The following is a 19,944-nucleotide window of genomic DNA, read 5'->3' as shown; positions in this document are numbered from 1 at the left end:
AGGCCTGGATATTAGGGCTGTGTCTGAGTTCGTTGCCTCTGGGTCCTGTGGGATGACACGGTGGGGTATGGGATGACAGGGGGACAGCCTCAGGTGTGCCTGCCAGTGGATGGTGAGCCCCGGGGGGACCGTGAGCCGCGGGGGGACTGTGCCCTGCCAGCCACACCCTTTGTCCCCTGCGCTGGGCGGCGGGGCTCTGCCTCTCCTGATTTGGTACCTGGTGTCCCGTGCCTCGCTGCGCTTTACAAGTAGCCCTCCTCTCAGGAGGCTGGGGTCGCGGTGTGTGACTCAGGTGCGTGGCGCCCGTTCCCACCCCGAGGGAGCTCCTGATGTCTGGGAGGAGCGGTTTCCAGCTTCGAACAGGACTTTGCAGCCTGGACGGCTCAGCCTCTGGCTGTGTTCGCATGACATGTGGGGCCGCAGTGGTCTGAGGACACCTGTCAGGGACCCTCCCCGTGGCTGCTTCTCCATCACGTTGCTCAAGGTCATCGTGTCGAGCAGAGGACTGGAGGTGTTGGTCTTGTGCTGGAGGCGGCAGGCGGTTCACCCCTGCACAGCCATCAGTTCCCCGGCCTAGAGCCCAGGGACCTGAGACGTGTTGTGCCTGTTTGCCCTCTCCTGCTGTTAGGGTTTCTACCTTGAGGTAGAGAATGGCTCGTTTTGTCTGTCCGTAGGTGATGACCGCACAGCACATGGTTAGGTTGGGGGCCTGCTTCCGTGCCTGGCAAGCAGGGCTGCTTCCTGATTTTATCCACTTGCTAATTTGTTCCTGGTTGTCCTAACTGCACCGTGGGTAGAGTACCTCAGGGGCTGTTGGACAGAGGTGCTGGTCCTCTCTGCGCCCGTGTCTGCTGCCACAAGAGCCCCCCCCATCCATGTGTTTTGTTTTTCTCTGTCCCCTGTTCATGTGTGGACCCTGAACTGGGTCTGTTGGTTGCTTAAGTATCTTTCTCTGTGCAAAGAGGAAGAGAGTCCCCCGAGTTGCTAAGAGAGTGAAGTCCATTCCCCAACCATGGCGTGGTCCCCAGAGGCGCCCTCCTGCCGGAGAGTGGGGTGCCCGCGTGTTCCTTCCTGTGCGTAGCACTGGCAGGGTTCAGCCCCTACAGAGGAATTGGCGGGATGTGCTCCCCGGGCTGCGTCCGAGGGAAGGGTGGCAGTTAGACGGGGGGGGGGTGGTGTCTGCCACGTGGTGGAAGGAAGCTGGGCTGGGTTTTGGATGGGGCTGGGGTCTCTGCTCCTCCCCTGGTCAGTGGTGCCACATTCACTGAACCTCATGTCTCCGAGCCGTGCTTCCTCTCCAGCAGGGAGAACATGGCGTGTGTGTCACAGGTCCCCATTAGAGCTGCATGAAAAACCCGTGTCTGTGGGAGTGACCGTCAACGGCCAAAACCCTCAAACATGTTAGGATTTTCCTCCAGGAAAGGATTAAAGCTTTAGGGCAGAACGTGTCTGTAGACACGACACCCTCGGGCCAGAATGCCACCCACCCTGATAGAAATGGAAACCCGTCGCATTTCCCAAGGTCTCTGGGAAGGAAACTGAGCAAACCTCAGTGGGGGCCCCTTCTGCTCAGAGGCTGGGAGATGCTGTTGATGTGAGCCCGTGACATGGGGGACCAACGTGCCTTCCACAGGGCCTTGCCCTCCCACATGCCGCGGCTGCGGCCTGCATTTTTAGGAAGATGTATTTTGGCTGACTTTTCTGACGTTCTAGCTGACTTATCTTTTGTCTTTCAGAAAGTATGCAGACATCGAGAAATGCTCACGAGGAAAGAGAAAAGTGAGTCCTTTTTGGGGCGCCTGGGTGGCTCCGTTAGTCGAGTGTCTGACTCTTGATTTTGGCGGAGGTCATGATCTCAGGGTCGTGGGATCGAGGCCCGTGTCGGGCTCTGGGCTGAGTGTGGAGCCTGCTTGGGATCCTCTCTCCCTCTCCCTCTGCCCCGACTGCTCACGCTCTCTCTTTCTAAGAAAAGTAAGTCCCTTTCACACAGTAAAGGGGAGAACTGGGCTTGGGGACACTTGGCAAACCTGCCCCCAGGCCAGCCCCGCAGCGGGGCCTGGAGCTTCTGGGGGCAGTGCTGGCGTCAGGCTTGCCGCTGTGCCTGCCGCGACGAGACGGGGAGCGCAGGGTGTGGCGCTGGGAGGCGCACGGAGGCGTCTGTGGTATGACCCAGTGAGCGTGAGCTGGAGACCGTGTGGCGTAGGGACAGACTGGAGGGAGAGGGGCCGGGCCTGCTGCGCACCCTGGGCCTGGGGGGGGGCACGTCAGGCACAGAGGCGAGTCGCGCTCACTGTGTGTGCATGTGTACACGCGGTGGGACACACACAGCCCGGGACGAGAGGAGCGGCCAGGACGGAAGCCTGGAAGGGCAGGCAGAGGCCAGAGGTTGGTGGCCCTACGGGCCCTTATCAGCCGCCGCTATGATGACGCGTGCCCCGCCGCCTTGTGAGAGGCTGTCTCCGCGCCGCACGGGCGTCATCGTTCACTCAGCAGAGCTGCTGGGGGCCTCCCGCGTGTTGGTCCGCAGCTCCCAGGCCGCTGGCTCGGCTCCTCCCTCCCGAGACCGGCCCGCTGGGAGGCCCCCGTGCTGAGCTGTCCCGTCCCCGCACCTCACGGCCAGACCTTCACGTGGCTTTTCTCCTGGCGCCGTGCCGATGTCATAACGGCCGACTCAGCCGCTGTCTTGGAAGGACTTTGGCTTCCTCACCCCTCTGAACCGCGCCGGGATTTGCCGGCAAGAGTCCAGCCTCGGCTGAGCCCAGCCCTTGCCCGTCCGCGCTGGTCCTGGAGGAGCTCAGTGTCGCCGAGGTAATGACGCAGCCGACCGGACTCCTCACCCCGAGCTCACGACTGCAGGCCTCACCCTACCGCCCTTGCTGGAAAAGCCCGACTGCGAAAAGATGCCTTTCTGAGTATGCTTGGCTCAATTTTGTGAGGGACTTTTGCATGTTTGTTCATAGATGAGATTCGCCTCCAACGCTGCTTGTTCATGGGGTCCTTGCCTGGCTTTGGTGTCAAGGGTTTTCTGAATTGACTCTTGTTATTTTGGAAGCTTCCTGAGGTGAATGATCGTCTTATTTCTTTTCTTTTCTTATTAATTATTTTTAAAATTTCTTTTCAGTGTTCCAGAATTCTCTGTTTTTGCACCACACCCAGGGCTCCATGCAATACGTGCCCTCCACAATACCCCACTCCTGCCCCTCCAAAACCCAGTTAGTTTCTCAGAGTCCACAGTGTCTCATGGTCCGTCTCCCCCTCCGACTTCCCCCAATTCAGTCCTCCTCTCCATCCCCCATGTCCTCCATGCTATTTGTTATGCTCCACAAATAAGGGAAACCATATGATAATTGACTCTCTCTGCTTGACTTATTTCACTCAGCATCATCTCTTCCAGTCCCGTCCATGTTGCTACAAAAGTTGGGTATTTGTCCTTTCTTCATCTGATTTATTCTCAGTTTTCTTTCTCTACAGATTGTCTTTGGTATTAAGTGTTTGTTGATTGACTGAGTGGACGAGAATCGTTGAGAACGTGGAACCGATAGACATGATTCTGCCCTAAGGATGCGTTTCCTCGCGTGCAGATGTATTTCATGACAGAGCGCTTGTGTGAATGAGTCTCGTGTGTAGCGTGATGGTTTGCAGGAGGGGGTCGTCGACATGGGGACATCGGCAAGCAGAGCGCAGGTCCACGTGGTCCAGAGAAGGGGCAGACGTTCCAGGCGGAGAGGGAGCCTTCGTGGATGTGCACAGGTGTCCAGCCTCACAGCTTTCTCAGCTGCCTCCACTGGTGTCTTCACGTGCGGTGTGGACACTGACTGCGAATGTTGAAACAGCCCGAGTGGCACAACCTTGGAATCCCATACTTGAGTGATCTGGGGAGCCTCTGGGCACAGAGAACGGAGCCACGGGTTTGGGGGTCGTCATGACTTGCTTTCGCTACGTCCTTGTTTCATTACGCTGTTGCGACTCTGGGTCCTGAGGGGGGGGTGGGGCTTTCTTTCCCTTTTACTAAATATTTGTTCTGTTTGGTCTAAAATGTGGCACGTGTTTGTTCTGATACCCTCTATAGTGCTTTCTCCTCTCTTTTGGAACGTTAACAGGTTTTAAGGACGCCGTGTAACGGGAAGGATCTTAAACGGGAGGATCACAGACATTCATACACTGCAATGCAAATAAAATGTGTTATTTCAGAAAAAACTAGATCTTATCATTGAAAATGTTCTGTGATGTATGACAAGGCATGGCATGGAACGGCAGAGCAAACACGTTTTATTCCAGAAAAAAAAAAAGGGAATTTCTAAAAGAACAGAACAGGCATTGATTATGACAAAGGTTGATGTAAAATCTGTGCTTTTCTTGAAAAAACGCCTCTCAAAGTGTCTCCCTCATTCGTTGTTCTGCGTGTGGAGGTCTGTGTAGTATGTGGGCTGAGAACTCAGTACTTACAAACTTTTGCCCCGTGTGAGGAACAGGTGCGTTTCTAAGGAAGGAAACTGGCCCATGTGCCAGGCTTCTCTGGCGGCATGAGGTTGGGTTTTCTTTTATTTTGTTATTTTACTTTTTGAGGCTGGGATTTAGAATTGCTCTCAGCAACCACGGGATGGCAAGTACGGTTGCTTCCTTACGGGCCTCGTCTCTTACTCAACTTCTCTGATGTGTCTTCCGTGGGAAGTGGGGCGCCTCCTGCGTACGGGGCCTCCGCGCCTGGCCGCGGGCGTCGCGTGTGGCTTCGCGTTCGTCGCCTGTCTCTTCGGCCGAGGCGAGCGCGGTTGGCAGCACACGCCGGGCGTCCTTGCGGCGGACGTCGTCACGGTGACGTGGATGTGACTCAGAATCACATCCAGAGAAGCGGAAAGTTACCGTATTCCCAGAAAGGTACAAAGATAGCGCGGCGGCTGGATATTCGTGGATATTTTTGCAAAGGAAGAGCTCACTCTTCTCTGGCACCTGAGGAGGGAAGTTGGCTGCGCGCAGCTGAAGATTCAGGCTCGGGAATCTGTGACAGTGGAACGACCGGCGCCCAGGCCTAGGGGGTCAGCGCAGCGACACTTTATTACGTCTCCCAGTCCTGCGTGTTGGCTGGGTGGGTCTTGGGCCGGTGGCGCCTGCCTTCCATTCGGGTGGCCTTCAGCTGTAGGGGCCGCTGGGCTGCTGTGGGCTTTTGGAGCACATCCGCCGGCGGTGCTGCGCACAGTCCCCGTGCAGTGGGAGGCCCGCGCCCACGGTGTGCAAACCTCCCCTGTGTCCAGAGAGGGGTCTGGCGGCCAGGAAGCACTCTGCCACGTTCTTCCGCCTCATCTCGTGACTGAGGCACGTGCAGAAGCCTTGCTTCCCATGCTCCAGGCAAGAAAGCACCAGCCTAAAAACGTGCAGAGCCACTTGGGAGAACATCCCAGAACAGTAGTGGTGCATTCCCACAAGGCACGGCAAAGCCCCGATGTGCTCAGCTGTGAGGAGAGATGGCTCAGGGCAGCCCGATGTGGGGTGTGGGATCTCGAGCCGAGCCGAGCGGTTTGTTTCTGTGGTTTGTCCTCTTCTTTGTGCTATGTGATAAAAACGGACGTCTAAAAGCTCCAAAAAGGCTGTTTCAGTGGAAAACAGAACTTGCAGGTAACAGAGTGTGTGGCAGAGTTTAGCTGGTAGTTTGTTACTTAGCGACACGAAAAATAACCACGCGTCTTATGATTCATGGCATTTGATTCCATGAAATGAGGAGAAACACAATGGCCAGGTGCTTGGCTGTCTGGGTGACTGGATGTGGGAGAGGCCGCCGGACTCCGGGTGTCCATTAACCTGCCCGTGACTGTTGAGTCCTAGGAAAATACCTGAATGAACCTGTCCTGATTTTGTTCGATCAGATTCCGTATTATAACAACTCATTTAGCACGATTTTGTATCTCTTACTCTCCAAGAAGTGAGGCTAATTTGATAACTGTTTAAAACTTCATTCCCATATTAAAATGACTATTCTAATGTGCAAGCCTCCATGACATGTTGGTAAATAATTAATAGGCATTGTGTTCTATCAGAGCCACAGCCAGGATGTTAATGTTACCGACTGCTCTTCTGGGCATGGAGTGCAAACGGTGTAGTGACCTGAAATGAACAAGAGATAAAACAGGTAAAGGCTCCTGTGTGTGCGTGTGTACGCGTATGCACACATGTATGACACAGAGAGTCGCATACCGTGGGACACCCACACTCTAATGACCAGGTCTGAACTGCAAAGCGTAGTGGGGAGTAAGTGCATCGGCGCTAACATTTGCGGGCTCTTAACGTCAAGACTGTTGCAGCATCACATAACATCCAAGGCTGCATTTGTGTCTCCTTCCAGTGGCTTGAAGAGGCAACAGTCGGGTTCAAATGTTGGCATATGTTCCGCTTTAGTAATGCGTGGAGTAGGACCTGGCTCTCTGATGGCAGACCCTCACCCACGTGGAAGCAGGATGTTCACTCGGGAAGCTGGAGCGAGGCCTTCAGCGTGCACCACCGGCTTCCCCTGGGAGTGGCTTGACTCAGAACTAACTGGGTGGTTCCTGTCCCTCCACCAGACACGCTCTCCACTTCACCCATGTCCCCTCGGGAGGCCGCCCTTCCTGTGCCTGAGCACGACAGTCTGTTACAGCCGCATTGAGTTTAGCTGGATCGGGTGAAACAGGCTCCCGAGAAAGGCGTAGTCCCTACAGCACTCCGGAGAAGTGAACACGGCGCGCCTGGGGTATGGGCCCCGAGAATGTTTTTAATGGGGGGAAAGATTAACGAAATGGGAAGGGAGCACCTGCCGCTTTGTAAGACGTCGCGTTGATTTGAGACTCGGGACTCAGGGCAGGGAGGAGTGGGGGCCGGGTGACCTGCAGATGTTTCTTTGCGCGGGGAAGCCACAGATTCTCTGTTTTCCACCCAATCCTTTGTTTCTGAGAACGTCTGTGAATCTGCGTTGCCCTGACCATGAGAGACACAGAGCGTCCGCTGCACGGTGCTGTGTGTGTAAAGCTGAAGGCGGCCCCTTGCCGACGTTGGGGAGCACGGAGCAGCCGGGAGCCGGAGGGAAGGGCTGCAGGTGCGTGGCCGTGGGCTGCGTGGGCCGCGGGGGTGGGAGAGTGCACGAGGGCTCGTCTGTATGGGACACGGTGACGCTGGAGCAGGACCAGCCCTGGAGGAGGTGGCAGCTGTGGAGAAGCATCCGGGGTGTCCCTGGCAGGTCGGGACAGCAGGGGCATAGAGGCTGCCTCGGGCACGGGCGGGCAGCTGGGCGGGCGCTGCAGACCCTGCAGTCCGGCCCCCAGCTTTTTTTTAAAGATTCCATTTATTCATTTGAGGAGAAAGAGCACAAGCAGGGGGAGCTGCAGAGGGAGAGGGAGAAGCAAGCCCCCTGCGGAGCAGGGAGCCCGATGTGGGGCTCAATCCCGGGACCCCGGGGTCACGACCTGAGTGAAAAACCGAGGGATAGAGATGCTCAGGTGCCCCAACCCTTCCCCTGTCTTTGTCCTATTCTTCTTGTTTTTTCCTACTTTCCCCCACATCTTCTTACTCAGTTCAAGAGATCAGCAAAGGTTTCCTGAGCAACTGCTCGGATGACTTCCTCGTCACGAGTCCGTGGCGGGAGGTCCCTGCTTGCTTGGAGCCGGGAAGGCAGAGAACAGGGCCTGTGCTCTGTGATGACATGCAGGTGTTCCCGGAACGGGGCCCCAGGACCCTGGGCTCGGCGTGCCCTGGGATCTGAAAACGGAGCAAGGGCGTCGCGCTTGGGGAGGACCCGGACGATGGGCGAAGCCTGAGCAGGGAGGAGGCTGGCCCAGGGCTGGGAGGGTAGCGGGCTTAGACGCGAGGGTCCCAGCGCTGAGCCGCTGAGCCGAGGCACCGAACTCCACCCCGAAGTTGTGCCTGCTCCAGGAGCATCTGAGAGGTGCGGGGGGAGGAGATTCGTGCGGGCGCCGCTCCCTCACTCCCCGGGCAAGTACGCACCGGGCGCTTTCTGCGGCCTCCCGGCTCCCGGCTCTGGGAAGTCGTCATTAGACAAACATCTCTGGCCCCAAGGGGCTTCCAGCCTTCTAGTGGTGAGACGCGAGCCACGGCCCCCCTGACCAGTCACGCACACTTGAGTCTGCTTCAGTGCTGGGCCACGGGACGAAGGGGAGGGAGGCAACGGGGTGCGCGGGTGAGCGTGGCTCGGACTTGGTGAGAAGCTACCCTAGCAGGGCTCCAGGTTTCGGCAGTTGTACGGAGCTTCTAGAAACGAGTGTGTTCCCGTCAGGTGCGGTGGTCACCTACGAGATGAAACAGTGAGATTAGTTTATTGAACTGACGCCCGCTCTTATCTGCCGTCATGCTGGCCCCGAGTCCTCTGCGTCTCGGGCCACCTTCCACTCAGCTCCGTCGAGTCACCGTGCCTGGGGTCGGGGGGCTGGGGGGCCGGGATTGGGCTGCGATGGTCTTGCTTTCCCTGTGCGCTTCGCTCTGCCCCGTGGTCGCACTGTGTCCTCGTGAGGAGAGTGGGACCCTTCCTGTGTCACTGTCCTTCGGGTATTACTTCCGAGGTAGCAGTGGACACAGGGTGTCTTGTCTTGTCGGGAAAATGGTTGCGAGAATCGGGGTCAGCGATGCTTGGAGTCAAGCAGGTTTTCTGAATCCCATCCCCCAGCTGCCCCAAACACAAGCGGCACATACTGTGTTCGGTTTCTACGACCCGTTCTGCCAAGATCTTGTTTCCTTACTTGTGGGCATGATTGCAGCTTTTAGGAAAGCCCCTTAAAGTAGGTGGAAAGATTTCTCTTGGTTCTTGTATTTGGTCGAGGGACTACGTTGTGCACTTTAATTTCTGCAAGGACAGCGCGGTCGTTTGTGCCATACATATGTTGATGGTACAGGGAGGCGCCGAAGAGAGCTCGGGAGAAATCCCGATTTATATAGTCCTGCCTGCGTTCAGTAAAGACAGAGAACAGGGAAGCTGGAAAGGTGGTGTGCGGGGCGGAGCGGGGATGTGCTCAGAACGAGCTCCTTGTCCACTGTAACCCCTTGTGCTCGGTCATTACTGTCTGTAGATTTCTTTCAGACCATCTGAGTTTCCCTGTGTCTCAATCCCAAACCAACCTGTCTCGGAAAACATGCCGAATAGCCTTTTATCAGAGATGCTCCCCTTGCTCAGGGGTTCCAGGGCAACAGTTTTGTCAGTGTTGAAAACAGTGATTTTATGAGGCTTCTAGGACCTCCTCAGACTCACCTGCCTCCTTCCAAAGCCTCCCCTCATTTTGTCGGGACTTATGGGGGGATGGGGGCACCTCCAGGTTGACCACTGGCCTTTCCTTCCTGGGAAGGACTGTCCTCGCCGTGGGAGGGAGGTGTTTTGCCACTTTGCTGAAGAGAAGTGTAAGGGACGGGGCGTCCAGACCTGGGTGCTAGGAGGGAACGCTCTCCCAGGTGCCCCAGCGAGGCTCGCCTGGTCGTTCTCAAACCAACGGGTAAGACTCAGGGGGCACTGCTGTTCCTCACACTTTTTATTTTTAATTTGTGCCTTAGGAGGACGCCAAAGGAAAAGAACCTCACAAGTATGACGACATTCCCTGTAAGGGAGAGGATTCTGTTTTTTATGCCAAAGAGGGAAAGAAGAAAACGCTGGTGGATCATTTAATGCAAGGCGGCGCAGGTAATGTGAGTTCGTCTGGCTGTGGGCGGGAAAACTGCTGCCATCTTGAGAATGTGCTTTCCCGGGGCCGCTCCTCTGCAGACGCAGGGCTTGTAACTGACTGTGGCCCTGGACGTGTGACTGTCTGGGTCACGAGTGAGACATTCAGCTCCAGGGGCCGTCTAGAGAGAGGAGAGAAACAGAATCCCGGCGCTGAAGGCAATGGGCTTCCCCAGCCAGGAAGCCCTCCAGATCAATGCAGGAATTCTGTCGTCTCCGGGAGCATCTGGACCGGCGTGCTTTCCCCTAAGGACGGGCGACGCAGTAAACAACCTGCAAACTACTCAGCCTTTGGAGGGAAACATGAGGCTCAAATCCACCGGAATTGTGTGGGTTTACTTTTTAAGTGTGAGGGAATTTGAAAGAGTAAACTTTGGAGCTGACTTTAAAATGAAATAATTAGAAAAAAATACTTTTTCTGCTCTTGCTTCTATCTGCAGAGCCCTGGCTGGGAGCCAGCTGCCCCACGTCCCGTCGGTGTGTGTCCCAGGGGCATCGCCGGGGGCTGGTGACACAGAGGCTAGGACCAGGGGAAGGAGGGCAGCGAGTCCGGCTTCCTCCTCTTCGTGCGCCAATGTTCTCTTAGCTTCCCGGGACCCTCTGCCGGTTTGCAGGTGACGTCCTGACCTCCCTGCGCTTCTCTCCGGCTCCCCGTCCCCGCTGGGCCTTCCCATCCGGATGACGGTGCTGTCCGGCTGTGCACCAGGCCCTGGTGTGGACGCTGGGCACTCACAGCGCTCCTGCCTGGTGGCACGGCGGACACAGTGTGCGGTTAGAGCCTGACCATGGCCAGCATGGGCCGAAGACCAGAGCCTACTGACCCTGTAGTCCGCGTAATAGACTTTAATCAGTGCATGAAAAGTTTCCTTCTCGACAAAGCCTGTACTGCATGGCCGGGCCTGCCCGGCAGGCACCCGGCCTTCTCTCCGGGAAGCAGCGTGGGGTGCTGGGGCCCGGGTCCCAGGTACGGCCCTCCCGAGCGTGGTCCTGAGCGGGGTCCCGAGCGTGGGGCCCGCCGCACGCTGCTTCTCTACGAACGGGCACAGTAGGATTTTCAGAGACTTGCGTGCGTGTTAAGTAGCAGGCAGAGGAGGGCCTGGCGCCCTGGGGGGACGGACGCTGCCCTCGGCCGTCTTCTTACCTTCATCCCGTCCGCCGAGGACTGTGTGGCGGTCCTTCTGGGGCTGAGGGCTGGGAGGGGCGGGGAAGGACAGCAAGTCGGGTGAGCTGCGGTCACCGAGGCCATCACGACCGTGGTGACGTCCTCTGGGGGCTGAGGGAAGTGGCCGGCCCCTTGCTGTCGCTGAAGTCTTGTCAGGGTGAGGACAAGGGTTTCGAGCACCTGCGGATTCTGTGAGCCTGTGGCACGTGCGGCTGTGGGGCCGGCGAGCTGCTGCTCCTCTGTGGGCTCAGCCGACTGCTTCCCAACGTGCGGTTTTAACACCTCGTCGGTTAAAATGCATTTAGTTCCTTACTTCAAAGGAAGTTCTTGAAGTAACCAAGGTGCATGTCCTCAGACTAGGACTTTGGTGTCGGGCAGGGGGTCGCTTTGATTTTGGAGTCGGCTGGACACGTGTTTGCCAAGTGTTTGGCGAGTCTTGTCTCTGGGACCGAGTCCCGTGGGGGCAGGATGCAGGGACGACCGTCCGTGCAGACACGAGGCAGAAGCAAGGCCATGGGGATCCTGTGTGGGATGCAGGGCTCCAGGGCCAGCTGCCCGCGCACCACGTCGGAAACTCAGTGGTACGGAGCCGCGACCTTGGTTTGGGCCAGAGAATGTGCAGGGGATGTCGGCCTGAACACCTGTTTGTGCTGTTTTCCTCCAGAAGGTGACGTGTACAAAGCCCAGACTCCCCACACGGAAACCCAAGGAGCACCGGAAGTCAGAGAGGACGATGACGTGCAGGTGGAGGCGCCCGCGGACCAGGTGGGTTGCGGGGGTCGCAGGACCCTGCCGATAGCCGTCCGAGCTGCATCAGCCCCCTGCCTGCCGTCGCTCCCCCCCATGCTTGCCAGCCTCTAGCATGTTCTGTGCCCCCTCTGGCCAGTTACTACTCATCTTCCGGGTCCTGCATCACACCTTTTCCTGCCTGCTCCTCCCCCCCGGTGGGTTCTTCTGCTTTGGGGACTGTTCTGAGCACTTGTCATGGTCTGTGGCTGCGTCCTTAGTTTTTTTTTTTTTTTTTTAAGAATTTATTTATTTGACAGAGAAAGAGAGATCACGAGTAGGCAGAGAGGCAGGCAGAGAGAGAGGAGGAAGCAGGCTCCCTGATGGGCAGAGCCTGATGCGGGGCTCGATCCCAGGACCCTGAGATCATGACCTGAGCCGAAGGCAGAGGCTTCACCCGCTGAGCCACCCAGGTGCCCCTAGAGAGTTTATTTTTTAAGTCATCTCTCCATCTAACATGGGGCTCAAACTCACAGCCTTGAGCTCAAGGCTCACGTGCTGTCCCAAGTGAGCCCGGGGGCCCGTTCTCATCCTCGGCAGACCTCCGGTCCTCCGCTTGGCACCGAGTGCTGGAGGTCTGCCCGGGTCGGGTCAGGCCAGTGATTGCTCTACATCTTCTCCGCATCGCTATGGCACAGTCTCTCTGCAGGTCTCTTTCCCGGGGCCCAGATGTACACACAGACACACACAGGTAGACACGCATCTATACACGCTGCATCCACACACACACACGTCCAGAGAGACACACCCCAGGAGCTGACACCCCTGCTCGATGTTCTGAGACACTAATTCAGCACAGCGGGAATGCGCGGCTGTCCTTCCACACCGTCCGCACACGCTGCGCTCTCCTGTCTCCGTGGCTGTGTGACACGCGTCCATCCAGTCAGACAGAAAACCAACTCACAGGTGCTCCTGGGACTCACGGCTTCAGCCCTTCTGCACCCAGACCACCTCAACGCCTGCAGGCCGTGCCTCCTGAGTGTGTCTGGAAGCGCTCGTCCTCTCTGTCTCAGCGCCATCCCTCCGGCCGTGACCACCGCCGTCCCCGGCTAGATAACCGTGACCGCTCGCGGGCCGACGACCCCCCCCCCCCGTGCCCCTCCGTCTCTGCGCCTCCTCCCGTAGGAAGACCGCCACACGCCCTCCCCTTTGTCCGCAATATTCTTTCTTCACCCTCGTCTAGATTAAGGACTTCATCCCTCATACTTCACGCTGTAGGCGCAGCAGAGGAAACGTTCCGTGGTCTCCTGTGTTGTTTCGGTCCTGGCAGCCCATTTAGCTCCCCGAGTCCCTCTCACAAAGCATATCACAGTTGAGGTTTTCTACTTAATTGTGTGACTTAATTAACATTTGTCTCCCCGCGTGGCTGAGCTTCTCGGGGGCCACGCTGGTTTGCACTGTCCGTCACCGTCCTGGGTCAGGACTGCGGGGCCCCTCATTCTGTGTATGTTGCTGAATAAATGAACAAAGCAAGCGTTGGCATCGGTGACCCTTTGAGAGGATGTGCTTGTCCTGCTTGTTTCTTCCTGCAGTTGGGGCGGTCCCTGCGTCACGGTGACTTTTCCGTGTGGACCACAGGACGGCAGTGCTTATGCGGGCTCTGAGTTTTCGGAACGTTTGGACAGCCGAGGTCCAGGCTAGGGGGACCATCTAGACCACATGTCTACACAGCCCCAGACTCGGTCTTGCACCTTCCAGGGTCAGCTGGCAGGAGCTGTGGGGTCCTTAGGTCTCTTCATGGGCACCCGCCGTGGCCGTTTGCTGGAAGAATCCTCCTCCATCCACTTGAAATCAGGTGCGGCTTCACAGCCTTTAGTGATGACGCGTGGGCGGCTGTCATGGGCCGCATGTTGACAGCCACACTGTCCCTCTGCCTCTGAAGCCGTGGGAACACAAGGAATTGATGCCTGTTGGTCTGGCTTCCTGGGTGACGGATGAACAAGGGACCCCCTCGCCAGCCCGCAGTGGACACGGGGCGCGCCTACCCTGACGGGCACCGAAATACGTTGACGTTGCTCTGAGGGACCCTTTCTTTCTTAGCCACAGGACTACGTGGCTTTCCCCTCGTGGAGAGTACCCAGGGCAGCAGTTAAACACAGCTCACTGCTTTTTGCTGACAAGTCACAAAACCTTGGACATGATGCCTACAGACGCGAGGTGGCCCGCCGTGTGAGGATTGGGACCGCCCGGGCTGTGGCAGACCAGGCTTGAATGTCGGGGAGGAGGGCACTGACTGGGGTCCCAGTGGCACACGGAGGTCCACAGGCATCTGCTGCCCACTGACAAGAGGCATCTGGACGGATGATCCACTCCTGTTTACAGGAAAGGGGCTGCTAGTGTTTTCCCTTAACGATGTCCCCGACAATTTCATTCAATGGGTTAGCGTTTCGTAAGTGGAGCGAAGGTAAAAATGCAGGTCAGGGAGGCTGGGAGAACCGGCCACACTTCCAGCTCCGTCCACAGAAGCGGTCCACAGAGCTCTGCTCTCACCCCCTTTGCTCCTTTCCCGGGGTTTGACATCGCTCGACTGCCACTAAGGCCGCCGTGTGTTTTCTCTGCAGACACCTGCGGAGATAGTCGAGGAAGATGAAGAGATACTTCATAGCTTCCCTGATTTTGAAAGCCACAAGGTGAGCTAATCCCACTCTTATTTTGTACTTGGTGCCGTGGGAGAAAGGCGCGTCCTTACCCTTCTAGCATGTTGGGTGGAGCTCGCGTTGGATGAAGAGGGAAGCAGAGAGCCCACCGCTTTCCAGAACACGGAGCAGCGTGGAGGTAGAAACCGCGCGTGTTTCCCAGGCAGGTGGTCCCTTCGATCCAGTCTCTCGGGTGCCAGAATCATGTGAGTAGCTTTCATGGCACCTCTGCTGGTCCTAATGACCTCTTCCTATGCTTCCAGTCACGGACTGAGAAACTGTTTTCCCAGTAACTCTCAAGGTGTATTTTTAGAGGGAGCGTGGGGAGGGGAATAGCAGGTGTGTAGGTGTGGAGGCGTCTGCGGACGCCACGGACGTTCTGCTTTGGGGGCGCTGGTGTTGTGTAATAGCTGGTGTGGTCGGGGACGCGGGACGCGGGGCGCGCGCTCCACGGATGGCAGCACGAGCCAGCCCCGCGGACCCGGGCTGCGTGGTTCTGCGTCTGCTCCGTCCTCCCCCACACGCTGAGCTGTGCCTTCCAAGCAGGACACGTTCCTGGGGTGCATAACCTCCGTCATGAGGTGACGAGTCCATCTGAAGTATGTGCACTGGGAAAACGTATCTTTAAATTGTTTATTTGCAGAATATTTGGCAATTCAAGCTAATAAACATATCCACCTCAGATAGTTATAATTTCCTTTTTTGCGGGGGGACAGAAGTCCACGAGCAGAGGGACAGGCAGAGGGAGAAGAACCAGGCTCCCCGCTGACCAGGACCCTGAGATCATGACCTGCGCTGAAATCAGGAATTAGACGCTCACCAAACGGAGCCGTCCAGGCACCCCTCTTGTTTTAAACTGTTTGGCCCCAGGCAGGAGGTTGTGTGGTTAAGTCTGGGGTATCAAGTGTGAGTCTCTTCTAATGCTGAAGCCTCCTGAACTATAAGGAAACTTGGGGTGCAGCCGCCTTGTGAGCCATTCCTTTTCCACTCGTAAACGTGCTCCGCATTTAGAAACAGAGGGAAGGGGGCCCGGAGCGTGGGTGGAAGGGGCTGGGGCTACACGGAGCTGTCGCCTGCTTCCTGCCCACCTGGGGAGGGCGCTTGGGCAGAAGGACGTTTGTCTGGGTTTCTCACCACCGGTGGGGGTTATGATGTAAACCAGATGTAAACAGTCGCAGGGAATGCGCTTTCAAGCAATTCTCTTCCCCTTCCTCCTGTTCTTTTGATGTGGAAGTGGTTTTCCGTGAAGGCACACGTGACTGGGAGGTCTTGGAGACGAGGAGGCAAGAGCGTACTTCGTTGCTGTGCTGTCGGAGTGAGAGCGTGTTCTGAGCGTCGGTCCTGGAGCGCGGGGAACGGTGACACGGGAGCTCCTGCCTGCGCGGGGGTAGGAGCGGAGACGGACCCTCTGTGCTCAGGCGTGGAGTAACCTATGGCCGTATTTCGGCAGGAAGAGGGCACAGGCATCGTGATGACAGTGACTTTGTGCGGCAGCCAGAGTCCCTGGTGTGGTCTGGCCACTGACGTTTGTCACGGTGCCTTATTGACTCGCTGTGTGAATCTGCTGGGGCCTCTGGGAGTTTCCGTGTGTATTAGTGACTTGGCATCCATCAGTAGATTTAATTCGTTAGAGTGAATCCAAGTGTCTTTCTTAATGCATTATCGGAATGTTTGCATCCCCAAGCGTCTGGCTTTTAACCGCCTGGTTTTGCCACCTCAGCTTCTGGGGAAAGAGGGTGACACGGAGCAGTGGAGGCCCCATTCTCTCTTGTCTGGACACTGATGACGTGTGGTGGGCGGGGGGTCTGGGGAGAGCAGCCTCCCGTTTGCCGAGCGTTTGCTCTGCTGGGCGCTGCGCTCGTCCCCGCTGCTGGGGCTGCCTCTCCTCCCACGCACGCTTCCCCGGGAGTCGGCACCCAGCTTTGCAGACCCCGAAGCAAGGACATGGGCGAGAACGTCACCTGCCTCCACCCTGTAGTTAGGAGGTGGGGAGCTTGGATTTGGATTCGGTTGTGAGTGAGCGAGGCTGTGTTTCCTCCTGTGTACTGAAGCCTGTGCTCGCTGTGCCTCATTGCTCAGCAGAGCTGTTTCCCGTGCCGGGCTCCGGGGTCTGTTCCCAGCGATGGCCGGTGTCGCGCTGCTCACGGCCAGAAGGGCCTCCCTGCTCTGACGTCCACGTGGCGCCATCTTTGCTTCCCAGGACTTCCCTGTGTCTTTTCCTTCTTGGCATGAAACGCCACATGGAGTTGAAGGGTTTTGGCCCTGAAATCTAGCCCATGTTTTTGAGGGGTCGGAAAGCGAGCAAGCGTGTTACGAGCACTGTAACAGGGAGTAGCAATAGCAAAGAAACGACATCCAGCGAACGCTTCCTGGGCAAGAGGCCAGTTGTCTCTCCTGCGCCCGCTGTGGATTCCTTGGGTGGGGGTCGAGCGTGAGGCTTGGCGTCACGTGTCCTTCACCGTGTCCGGGACCGTGCCTTGACGCAGTAGGGGTCTCGTGACCATTTGCGATCTGCTCTGAGCTCCTGTGGCTACGGTGCTTAAACTTAAGTCTGTCATCCTGGGGTAAAATGAAAGGGACCCTGCAAAGCTGTAAGCGTATTATTGTGCACATTATTTTTAAAATATAGATTTCTGTTGTTTGGTCATAAGAGTTTCTGTTATCTAAATTTTTTTGTAGTAGAATATGTTTATGTAAAAACATAGCACTTGCCATTTTGACCATTTTTAGGAGCACCGTTCGGTGGTGTGAAGGCCCCCTGCCGTGGCGTGCGGCCATCGGCGCTGTCTGTGCGCAAACACCGTATTGTCCTGAGCAGAATCTCGGGGTGCATCGAGCACGGGGTCCTCGTTGCTGCCTCCCCCAGCCCCTCTCTGCGGCCATGAGGAAGGCCTGGGGCGGGAGGAGTTCTGTGTCGGCGTCCGGGTCAGACGCGGCCCTCTTCCGGCCCAGAGGGTGTGGACAAGGGTTTGTTTGGTCCTGAGGCACGTTTCTGGCCCAGACGGGATGACACCAGGAGCAGAAGTAGAATCAGAGCCAGGCTTTCATCGGACACTTCTTCATCCTCAGGACGCCTTACATACGTCATCTCTGCAGATGATCTCTGACACGTCGGAAATACTGTCACCTTAAAGTGCGACAGCAACACTAACGCATCTGAAGAGCTCAGACAAGTGAACTAATCCAGACGAAGTGTGTACTTGCTAGCCAGGTGGTCACGGCACACTGTTGTCGTTGAGCTGGAGGCTGGAGAACCGTCCGAGGGGAATAGCCCACCAACACACACATTAGTCACACGAAGCAGAAACAAGGGAGGCATCCTTGGCGGCTGATGCGCAGTCGACGCTCTGGTGTCGCGGGTGTGGGGAAGCAGGAAGCGGGACCTGCATGCGGGTCTGAAGGCGGGAGCAGGGCCTCAGGTGAACACCCCGCGGCAGCCGAGAATATGGTGTGTCCTGTTCTGCAGCAGGTGCTTACTGAGAAGGGCGTGAGAACCACTCAGGAGAGGAGGGGTGTAGCCTGACGAGCTCGGCGGGGAAAGGGGAGGAGTGGGGGGGCCGGAGCCGGAGAGGAAGCCCTGCAGGGTCTGCACGCCAACCAGGAAAGTGAGGGGGAGCATGGGTGTGTTCGACCCGGTCCTTCTTGCACAGAGTTGATTACTGTATTTTTTTAATAATAGGAAAAGGAAGATGAAAGTCCTTGTGAAGATAGCGACAGGAAGGTTTGTATCAACAAATTCTGTAATTCTTGTGTTTTGTGCTCTGAAGACAGACCTAACAGGGGAATCAGTGGATTCCAAAACCCTGCCAGCCGCCTTTTCAGGAGTAAGACCTCTACTTCGCCGTCATGCATGGCAGCTCTGCTCCCACAGAGAGGAAGCAAACTCAGAGGGAAGGAAACACGGTTAAGACATTTCGGATAGGCGGGCAGATCCACCCGAAGGGCAGATAGGAAGAAAGCAGGAGGGCCAAGCCTCTCCTCGAGTCGTGTGTTAGGGAGCACCCTCCAGAAGCCAGCCACCAGCAGGCACCTGCCGATGCTCACTTGGGCTTTCCGGGAAGCCCTAAAACCTGCACCTTTGGGCCCGGCCCTTGGGCTGAGGAGGGAGGTGTCCACGCCTGGGGCCACAGGAGGAACGCAGGCCCCCCAGAGCCGTGACACTCGTAGCTCCCCAGGAAGGTGTGGCTCTGTCTGGGCGGCTGGCCCCACGTAGCAGGGAGGGACACGTTCATCCCCACGGTCCTGTCTTCCTGGCAGTATCTCTGTCCCTTGCAGAATCAAAGTCTCACTACTGGGGCACCTGGGGAGGGGTGGCTCAGTCCGTTAACCTTCCGACTCTTGATCTCAGCTCAGGTCTTGATCTCAGGTTGTGAGTTCGAACCCCATGCTGGGCTCCGTGCTGGGAGCAGAACCTACTTAAAAAAAAAAAAAAAAAAAAAAGGTCTCACTGTTATTTGTTGGATGATTAAGTGACCGTGGTGATTTTTTCAGAGTGGGCAAGACTTTATTTACTTATTCCTTAGTGCATGTAGACTTCTCGTCACTCCATGGAAAACTTGGGCCAGAAATGCTAGTATTTGGGAAGGTTGCCTAATCAAAACCAGCTGGAAAACCAGCCAGGATTTGACAGGAGATCAACCTGCCGTAGATGCACCGTCCACCACCTCCCCCACGGGAACCTCAGGACAGCGCTGTAGACAATCAGAGCTCAGTTTCTTTCTGTGAATTTGGTGGTTTATTTATAGCAAAATCAACTTCCAGGATAGAGATAACATGTACGAAATGTACTCGATGTTGTGACTTTTATTTATGCTCTCCGAGACAACTGAATTGTAAAAGAATCCTCGCAGCACCTGGGGTGGGGCGCACACAGGAGCTACAGTACCACCTACGAATACACATGTCGCGTGCAGATGTGTGCTCAGCCGCGTGGAAGCAGATGCTCCTGTCTCTGGCAGATGTGCACACAGCCATGTAGAAGTAGACGTGCCTGTCTCTGGCAGATGGGAACACAGTCAGGCAGAAACGGATGCACCTGTCTCTGGCAGGGGCACACAGCCATGTAGAAGCGGACGCACCTGCAGCATGCTGATGGGCACGTGGCCACATGTAAGCACCGTATTCCTGTCCTAGTTCTCCTGTAAACTTGCGAAGTGCCCCTCAGTAAGTTTACTTCTCTGCACTTCATTAACCCAGTCAACAACTTTTTACTTATTTATAGCTTTACATACCTCAAAAAAACTGATCGAGAAAATGGGTTTGCGAGTTCTTGAAAAGTGCAACATATCTGTATTTAAAACAGCATTTGCAGTATTTTTAAAAAAGATTTTATTAATTTATTTGACAGAGAGACAGAGATCACAAGTAGACAGAGAGACAGGCAGAGAGAGGGGGAAACAGGCTCCCTGCTGAGCAGAGAGCCCGACGCGGGGCTCGATCCCAGGAGCCACCCAGGCGCCCCTGTTTGCAGTATTTTTTTTTTTTTAAAGATTTTTATTTATTTATTTGACAGAGAGAAATCACAAGTAGGCAGAGAGGCAGGCAGAGAGAGAGAGAGAGAGGGAAGCAGGCTCCCTGCTGAGCAGAGAGCCCGATGCGGGACTCGATCCCAGGACCCTGAGATCATGACCTGAGCCGAAGGCAGCGGCTTAACCCACTGAGCCACCCAGGCGCCCTGT

The 19,944-nt window shown here is 56.4% G+C and overlaps 1 protein-coding gene across 1 annotated transcript in view; it reads left to right on the top strand.

The window, feature by feature from the left end:
• Positions 1-19,944, top strand: part of DCDC2C (doublecortin domain containing 2C) — a 203,456-nt gene that overhangs the window by 42,969 nt on the left and 140,543 nt on the right. The window contains exons 6-10 of the mRNA XM_044262257.1: positions 1,737-1,779; positions 9,517-9,643; positions 11,509-11,609; positions 14,192-14,260; positions 17,946-17,987. Coding sequence (XP_044118192.1) covers positions 1,737-1,779; positions 9,517-9,643; positions 11,509-11,609; positions 14,192-14,260; positions 17,946-17,987 — 382 coding nt within the window. The remainder of the gene's footprint in view (positions 1-1,736; positions 1,780-9,516; positions 9,644-11,508; positions 11,610-14,191; positions 14,261-17,945; positions 17,988-19,944) is intronic.

This window comes from Neovison vison, chromosome 8 (genome assembly GCF_020171115.1).
Source record: "Neovison vison isolate M4711 chromosome 8, ASM_NN_V1, whole genome shotgun sequence".
NCBI lineage: Eukaryota > Metazoa > Chordata > Mammalia > Carnivora > Mustelidae > Neogale > Neogale vison.
The sequence above is the reverse complement of the archived record's forward strand: the minus strand, read 5'-3'. Positions and strand labels throughout refer to the sequence as shown.